Here is a 9,433-nt window from a genome sequence, read left to right on the forward strand (position 1 = left end):
GCAATGAAGATACTTGAGGATTATCGAAATAGGGCCCAGGTGTGGAAGTTAATATTCTAAGGATTGCAGCCTGGTCCACTGGTTCACAATTTTTAATTCATCATTCTCCTCATTATTTACACATGTCAACTGGCAGCTTGCCACTCATAATGTATGCATAAAGACAATAGCCATATAATTAGCTGTGGATGACCTGTTTTGGATGAAAATCTCTTCTCACCATATCAGAAATATTTACTTAGAAGCAAATATTTTGACAAAAATTTGTTGGGATGAATATAATTGTGTCTACTAAACTACATTCAAAGCCCAATGTACCCAAATACTACATCTTTATTGTTATTAACGGAGTTTGGTAATAAGGACATATACATTATTTTCTATAAAGAATTTAGTAGTGTTAGAAGAAAACATTTGCACCTATTTTAAAGAGAATTATAATACTGACTTTCAGGGACTAAGAGTTGACTATAGTTCCCTTTTACTTCATGTGCAGTTAGAATTCCATGTGCACTATATTTCATAGTAGATTTTAGCACAGGATCCAGATGTTCCTGACACATCTGTTTTTATACCTTTATATAAATGAACTTGAAAATGATCCTGGCAGCTCCAGAGACTGCATTAGTCACAATAAAAGGTACATATTTTTGCCTTGTCTACATGGTGATCATCTATGTATAACTAGATGTTGAATAACTAGTCATTTTTTTATGTGGCCTTGAAATATCGTTGTTTGCATACCCCTGATTTGCTATGCCTGGCCATCTGGTTATGGATGAAAAGCTGTAGCTACTTTGTTTTCTTTTGTTTGTCTTTGTCTAAAAGGAATTTTTAAATATTACCAATACCAAATGTTCTATGATTGTTTGTCCTAATAGTTTGTAATAATTTTAAGTTAATTCCAGGTTGTTTTACAATACATTTCTAAATTAAGATGCCATTAGAGTTTTAGCTAGTGTAGTAAGTGGTAGAATTAAATACAATGTGTTGATGCTTTTATAGATGCTGTATGACAAACATAATTTCTTAATAACAGTGTGAAACTGTAGATTCTACCACCTGTTCTTTTACCAGTAGACACGGGCTTGTGGTTAAATTCTTAGGCAAAACAAATAAATATTTTGTGGAAAATATAATTATTGCATTTGTTGATCTGTGAAATTTAAACAATGTGTACATGTCTTTATATCCCATTAGTATATTCCTAATAGTTGGGATAAGTGTGTTATCAATTTGTAAGATGATAAGAATTAAATAATTTTAGATATTATAATAGAAATCAAGAGTATAAGAAATGCAAATTTTACAATTTAAGCAAATACATAGATAGTAATTTACATATGAGTTTGAGTATTATTTGAATTAAATGTTTTTATTTTAATATAAACATGTGTAAAACGTGTGGAATTCATTAAATGCTGCTCATATGGAGTTAAAAGTTTGGATTTACTAACATATTGTGACGCTCATGTTGGAAGAAGACTGATTTTCCCTTTCTTAACACTATCAATCGCATATAGAATTTTATCTACATGTTTAATGAAGCTTTGTATGAGGTCTCTTACCCACATTGATATGTCATTTTTCCCATCTATTTTAGGCAATGATATTTTTAGGCTGACATGGGTACAGGTTTCCTGACATTTGCAGCAGAAATTATCTATATGAATATGGAATAAAAAGCAAATCAGGTTTTGAACAGTAAAACTTGGACAAAATGTGCATTTCACTTTCCAGTGATGCATTGCCTTTGTTCTTTTTCAATTTTAAATATTTTTAAGGGACCATGTACCACCATGAGTCTTAGCCTGGTCTTAAGTTCCTGAATTTTTTTAGTCATCAAGCTCCATCTTCTTTAATTTAATATCATTTATGTAATTATTTAGATTATTTTAACTAAATTATTATCAGTAATTCTTGCTTGTACATTTGTTTTCATTTATGGACTTAGCCACAGCTAAATGTGCTTTTTATTCCAAGTCATTACCTTGTTATCTTAAAATGCACCCTTAACATACAAAGAATATTGTAGATTTACTGGAAATGTAAATTAGTAGACTGTACTTAAAGTAAAGCCTTGAGGCCAGGCAGTGGTGGCGCACACCTTTAATCCCAGTACTTGGGAGGCAAAGACAGGCGGATTTCTGAGTTTGAGGACAGCCTGGTCTACGGAGAGTTCCAGGACATCCAGGGCTACACAGAGAATCCCTGTCTCAAAAAAACAAAACAAAACAAAACAAAAAGCCGTGAGCAAATCTTAATACTAGGGTAATAATTGATGCTCCAGAAATAACAGATATTTTAGCCTTTTTGAATAAGTTCATATCTTATAACGATCTATAAATAATATCTGTTCAACAATCCTTCAGCTGATTTTCTTCCTTAAGAAGGTCCCAAATAACACATATGCAAAGATCTGGCGCAGACTCACCCGTGCTTGTCACTTCAATCTTTTGCTTGTTCTTGAGACATTTTTTCTCCTATTGGGTTACCATATATAGCCTCAATAGGAGGGCAGTTGCTCTGTCTTATTCCATCTTGTTTTGTACGGTTTGACTGTTGTCTTTTAAAGGCCAGCTCTATTCTGAAGAGGAAAGTGAGGGAGAGTGAATCTCTAGAGGTGGGAGGAAAAAAAAAGGGTCTCCATTGTTTTACTCTTGTCAATCATATGAAAATTTTGAAATTATGGTAGGCTTCTAGCAAAAATACATTAAATATATTGCTAATTTACTTGAACCAACCTCTCCTCATGGTTTTAAATCTCAAGTCAAATAACACTATATTCTTTCTATCCTGGCAGATTTTGTCCTGATAATTATGGCTGTTATCAATTTTTTTCAGATTAGTTAGTGGAGATGGATACATCAATATCATGAGATGGATATAAACTGATTTTCAAGATTTTCAGATAGTTATTGCTTAACTCACTGATTCAAACGAACATGATCAATGTACATGTCCACATGAGGTCTTAAAGTCAAACACAGAAGTTTTAACTTTTCTATTACAGTAGGAGTTGCTCGTTATCACGCAATGCAGACAAACACATTCAGGAACTACTCTGGTTCTCTTTTGACTACCTTGAAAACTTCCTTCTAATTTGTATCATCTTAACTATTGCTAAACACAAATAATAGTATTTGTAAGTTTCATTCTACTTTTGCAATGTGCATTATCTGTTTGTATGAAGGTACCATGATGAAGTATATCATTATGTACATAAAATATACACTAATAGAAAAAATGAGTTTAAAAATACTGGTGACACACTTTTTCCTACTTTTTCTGGTCAAGTAACTTGGGCTTTCCATGAATGGGCAAGGGTTGTTTCCTATTCCATAAAGCTAAATGACAGTATTTTCTTTAAAAGAAAAATAGGACGCGCTGTCCGCCAGCAGGTGGATGTGCTGCGACATGTCCGCCCCAATGCCCGCCGTTGTGCCTGTGGTTATTTTCCTTCACGGATTGGGAGATACTGGGCACGGATGGGCAGAAGCCTTTGCAGGTATCAAAAGTTCCCACATCAAATACATCTGTCCACACGCGCCTGACATGCCAGTCACATTAAATATGAATATGGCTATGCCTTCTTGGTTTGGTATCATTAGACTTTCACCAGATTCCCAGGAGGATGAATCTGGAATTAAACAGGCGGCAGAAACTGTAAAAGCCTTGATAGATCAAGAAGTGAAGAATGGCATCCTTTCTAACAGAATTATTTTGGGAGGATTTTCTCAAGGAGGCGCCTTATCTTTATACACTGCTCTCACCACACAGCAGAAACTGGCTGGTGTCACTGCACTCAGTTGCTGGCTTCCACTTCGGGGTTTGTTTTCACAGGGGTCTATCAATAGTGCTAATCGGGATATTTCTGTTCTCCAGTGCCATGGAGAATGTGACCCTTTAGTTCCTCTAATGTTTGGTTCTCTTACTGTTGAAAGACTAAACGCATTGGTAAATCCAGCCAATGTAACCTTCAAAATCTATGAGGGCATGATGTACAGCTCATGCCAGCAGGAAATGATGGATGTCAAGCACTTCACTGATAAGCTCCTACCTCCAATTGATTGACATCACTAAGAGGCTTTGAGTTAAAGCTCACCAGCATCACAGTAGTGATCCCATGACTGATCATAAAACTTCTAATGTTTGCAGTGTTAAAAATGTTTTGCAAATACATACCAATGATACAGACTAAATGATGTCTCCCTCATGGGAAATGTATGATCCTTTTAAGTTTCTATGCATATATTTGTATTATACCATTCAGAATATACTAGTATTACAGTAGGTAAGTGAAGCAACTAGCTTCTTTGTCTCAAATTAATCAGCAAAATAAGATAACACACGCGGAGTTTTATTACAGCATTTGAAATTTACTAGTCTGAAAATGTGTTCAGGTCTAAACAAGCTGTTAAGATTTAAGTGACTGCTGGGCGGTGGTGGCACACGCCATTAATCCCAGCACTTGGGAGGCAGAGGCAGGTGGATTTCTGAGTTCAAGGCCAGCCTGGTCTACAGAGTGAGTTCCAGGAAGCCAGGGCTACAAGAGAAACCCTGTCTCGAAAAGCCTAAAAAAAAAAAAAAAATGATGTAAGTGACTTCTCAATTCTGTGACTTAAACTATAGTTTTACTCCACGATTGTTCAATAACCATGCAGTATCTGTGTTTGTATGTTTACATTCATACATATGTGACTGTAATACCTAAGAAAAGTAACTAATCAGATGGTATTACATTATCCCTAGTAATAGGGGTAATGCTTTTAAGTGTCAAAAAGTAATACTGCTCTCTTCAATTAATGGCCTTTCTACTGGGGAACCAGGCTTTTTTCCCCTTCTGTGTAATTTTTCTCCTCTCAAGAAAAAAAAATAGTTTCTTTGTTTTATTTTTTCCATAGAAAACTAATATTACCTCTCTTTCATTAAAAAAAAAATCAGTCACTATATATTATTTGGCATTTTGACACAGACATACAGTATTTCCGATCTAGGTAATGTGAAAAGAAACCAAACATTACTTAAGGTTACATATTTCAAATAACTGCACCTTAGTCGAACTTTAGGCTACAGAGTTATCAGAATCTTCAGTCCTGGTAATAATTCTGTGGTTTTATTTTTTTGTAAAAAACTTAAAGGGTAAATAATATGTTGACATATTTAGACATACTAGTGACTGGTATTACAATATAATTTCTTAAACATCTTATAGAAGAATTTAAGTTTACATTTTCTTTACATGTTATGCTTAAAACCAAATGCTGTTCAAGATGAGCAATCGGACTTTTATTTTTATCTGGGTAACATACAAATTTGAAATTTTCATCTTAAGTAAAGGAGCTTTTGATAATCAGTTTCCTGTACACAAATTAAAATAACAATCATTTGATTATAAATCATAAACATGTTCAAAATACTGGTGAAAATTATTTAATTTATGGGTAATAAGAATTGGTTAGAACATATTAAAACCCATATTTATAACTGTTACCACATTGTTGAATATGTTGCAAAAATTATGGCTATTTCTGAACGGTTGCTTTTCCTGCTTTTTTCCAACCAACCAAAAAGAAGTACCTTTATAACTGATGCTAACTGATACAGAGATCATTTTGGAATGTCCTAGATAGAATGTTAACAATGAAGCTGAATGTTAATGTCTGGATTTAAAACAGTTTCAAACAATCATTTACTAATTTGCTTAACTTTGAAGAACATAAATTTACTTCAGTTATTCTATCTGGAATGATTTAATTGGGATAAGAAATATTACGTTGAATTTGTATTCTGCAATGTGGGAAAATGTCATATTTTTCACAGTTTCTATTAATTTGAAATAAAATTTAATTTTGGCTTAAAAAAAAGAAAAATAACAAAACTTAAAATTTGTGTAGTACTATGATTACATAAATTAATATATGATATTATATTGTTTCCTATCTCATTATGCTTTCAACACTTGAGGTAAATATGTCAAAAAAGGCAAACTAAGCCAGACTGATGGAAAATATTATTGCTTCAAACTGTTATCTAGGATTAACCAGAAGCACACATTATGTCAAATATCATTTTCCCATCATTGTGATGAGAAACTAAGATTAATTATTGGTTATTTCTTCCTTCTCTTAATAATTGATGTATTCTTAAGCAAATTTAGAGTTTGTTTAAAGTAAAAAACTTCCCAGTACAAAGATATATCAGTGAATCAAAAATACTCTCCAAGAACCCAGTATATGGAAGATGAAGGGAGGGGATGAGAAGAAAAAGGGCCTGGAATTTTAGACTGATTTTCTTCATTATCCTTAGGTATATAGGTGTAATAACAATGTCCAAACTGAGAATAAAATGTTGTAGAACACAGTTTTCAACTAAACAGCATTTTATAGTTTTGAAATTAACTAATAAATAAAATTTCCATATAATATACAGGCAATAACAACAAATTAGTAACCAAACATCTTCTTTATTCTAGGGAAGATTGCAACCTAATTCTAAATAACTCCAATGAATACATGTATAAAGAGAAAATATCTCATATCATTAAGACAGCTTCAGCCAGTGGCATGCTGCAGATGGTTAGGACCCAAGTCACAGACAACTGGGATTTGCAGTCTATAACATCGGTGTCTGCCAGGGACAAGGATTTCTTCTTTGTTTTATCAATGAGCTCTAGACTCCTTTGCAGGTCAGACCACAGGGAAAGGCTGACAGTGAGCTGCTGCCAAGGATACACAGAAAAGCACTCACCCTGTATTTAAAGGACCCAAGAGCTGCAGATAGACAGTACTCCTGCCTCTTCTAAGTAGCATGTATAAAAAGACATCTGATTTAGCAGTTCTGACAGCCCACAGGAAAACTCAACCCAAACAGAAACAGAATATTGAAAAATTAAAAAAAAAAAAAACAAGAGAGCATCTCTCATTCTTAGGTTTAAGAAAGTACAGTATGAAGTCTGAATTGCCCTGAAAATACATATTCTGTTCATTTATTTAAATGCATCTCTTTATTTAATTTACCAAAAGCATACATGTTTGTGGAATTACTGAAGCAGATATTCCTTGATGCTATAAAATGGCTGTTCTTGCAGAGAGAAATATAATGAAGTCTAAAAAGGATCTAAACCGATGGTTAAAAGGCTTTATGGAAAGTGTGGGCTTTGGAATTCTGAGCATTTATATCTAAATGTGCTTGGCTAATTATCAGAGATAAGAACTTAAAAAAAAAAAGATTTACTAACATTCTACTACTCAGCTGCTATGACTGCAAAGTACGGGAAGCACATGTTCAAATGGGTGTTGCCATTTATATTCCTTCCTTTTCTAATTATTTTGCAAATAATAGCAAATAAAAACAATCATTTTTATTATGAATTCGTGGTCATTAAAGGCAGATTTAATCCATCCATAAGTCAGTATTTGTTTTTACTTTTTTTTCAATCATATAAAGTCAACCTATAGCCTCCTGTACTCGGTAAAGCACTCCACATACCATTAAATTACCTCCACCTTTCTCTCCTTACTATTTAATTTAAGACAATATAGGAATCTCTGAGGCAATTGGTATACAGAGTATGGAAATTTAACTACTGCTTCTGTTTCTCTTGTGGTAATAGTTATGTTGAAATTGTTTATTTCATCTTGTCTTTATTAACAAGGTAATATACATCAAGAAGTTCATCTATTTCTCAGTATTGTAGAATACAGAATTTTATAGTATGTCCTTAGAATTTTGTGACTTTTCTTGATGCCTGCTACAATGCCACCTCTTTAATCTCTGATGATATTAATTTGAATCATCTCTCTTGATTAGTTTGGAATGTGTTATTAATCTTTTGTATTTTCTCAAAGAACCAACTAATTATTTCACTGATGCTTTGAATCTTATTTGTTTCAATCTTGTTGTTTTTAGCTCAGTGTTTGATGATTTCCTCCTACCTAATATTTTTGAGTTATCCCTTTTTCTAGAGATTTCAGGTATGTAACTGCATTATTAACATATTGTTTGTACATGTGTGCTTCTTGTGTATATTTTATATTATGGCTTCTTTTATTTTTAGTTTTCTTGCTTTCTAAAGAGAGAGAAAGGAAGAAAGGGACACACAGTTGAGTGATGGAGTGATAAAAAATAGTTGGAGTGTATTTGGAGGAAGAAACATTATTATAGTATACTGAATTTAAAAATAACCTTTTTTTAGCAACTCAAACAACCTCTCCAGTCCCTTTGATATAGACATTTAAAGATATAAACTTACCTCTTAAAACTGCCTTCATTCTGTTTTCTCCATGGTTTGGGTGTATTGTGTTTAAATTTTCATTCACTTCTAAAATGTTTTTAATTTTATTCTTGATTCCTCCCTTAATAGAATTTTCATTCAGTAGTGAGCTGTTCATCTTATACAGTTTTCCACCACTTTTATTGTTGTTGAAATCCAACATTGCTCTATTCTGGTCAGATATGATTATGGATATTATTTCAATATCCTTGTATTTGTTGAGATTTTCTTTATTTCCTAACATGTAGTCGATTATGAAGTAGGTTCCATTGTCTTCTGAGAAGAAAATATATCCTTTAGCATTTTGTGGAATTTTCTTTAGCTATTTGATCCATTTAATTTATGATGTTTCTTAAATCCAAAATTTCTGTTTAGGTTTTCTCTAGATGACCTATCTAATAGCAAAAGGAGGGTATTAAAGACAACTTATAAGTCTTTACTTTAAGGATGATCTCTAGGCACCAAAATTTATCTCTTCTGAAACCACTCGAGCAAGTGTTCAACAGTTAAGTCACCCACAGCACCACTGCCTTTCATATCCATAGAAATACAGCTAAATAAGCCACACTTAAAGCCACTGTTTCTGGAATCCAAACTCCTCAAATCCACATACCTCCAAAAGAAAATATGCTCAAGCCTATCACAGCAATACCTGTCTCCTGGGACCAACTTCTGTTTTAGTTAGGGTTTCCCTTGCTGTGAAGAGACTCTTCTAAGTCAACTCTTCTAAAGAACAACATTGAACTGGGGCTAACTTACAGAGTCAGACTTTCCATCAATTACCATCAAGGTGGGAATATAGGAGCATCCAGGAATGCATGTTTCAGGTGAAGCTGAGAATTCTATATCTTAATCCAAAAACTGCCAGGAGAAGACTGTCTCTTCCAAGCAGCTAGAAGGAGGGTCTCAAATTCCACATGCAGAGTGACAGACTTCTTCCAACAAGGCCACATCTGCTGCAACAAGCCAACACTTCATATGTGTGCAACTTCCTGGGTCAAGTATATTCAAATCACCACCTTCATTAAATAAAAATTATATCAAGAAGATATTACAGACATTAATAGTAATTCACCAAACACAATGCCATGCCACAAAGTTCATGAAAGAAAAACTACTCCAAATAAAATCTCATACATCTTCACACATGGTAGTGTT

The 9,433-nt window shown here is 33.4% G+C and overlaps 1 protein-coding gene across 2 annotated transcripts; it reads left to right on the top strand.

Moving 5' to 3' along the window:
• The first annotated feature begins 3,405 nt into the window (after positions 1-3,405).
• Positions 3,406-4,074, top strand: LOC114611549 (acyl-protein thioesterase 1-like). 2 transcript variants are annotated; one of them, XM_028756263.1, is made up of 2 exons: positions 3,406-3,747; positions 3,844-4,074. In XM_028756263.1, exons 1-2 carry the CDS (start codon positions 3,406-3,408, stop codon positions 4,072-4,074), a joined length of 573 nt encoding a protein of 190 aa, XP_028612096.1. The 2 variants fall into 2 exon arrangements, with proteins under 2 accessions (XP_028612096.1, XP_028612097.1); XM_028756264.1 differs by having other exon boundaries at positions 3,489-3,508; positions 3,549-4,074.
• The last annotated feature ends 5,359 nt before the right edge of the window (positions 4,075-9,433 follow it).

The sequence above is a fragment of the Grammomys surdaster genome, unplaced genomic scaffold (genome assembly GCF_004785775.1).
Source record: "Grammomys surdaster isolate TR1022 unplaced genomic scaffold, NIH_TR_1.0 126115, whole genome shotgun sequence".
Lineage (NCBI taxonomy): Eukaryota > Metazoa > Chordata > Mammalia > Rodentia > Muridae > Grammomys > Grammomys surdaster.

Bases quoted from the DNA above. Each gene is read 5' to 3' on its own strand.
- LOC114611549 (XM_028756263.1), top strand. From the start codon at position 3,406: ATGTGCTGCGACATGTCCGCCCCAATGCCCGCCGTTGTGCCTGTGGTT. The intron at 3,748-3,843 runs GCCTTATCTTTA...TTGTTTTCACAG, and splicing joins GAGGATTTTCTCAAGGAGGC to GGGTCTATCAATAGTGCTAA.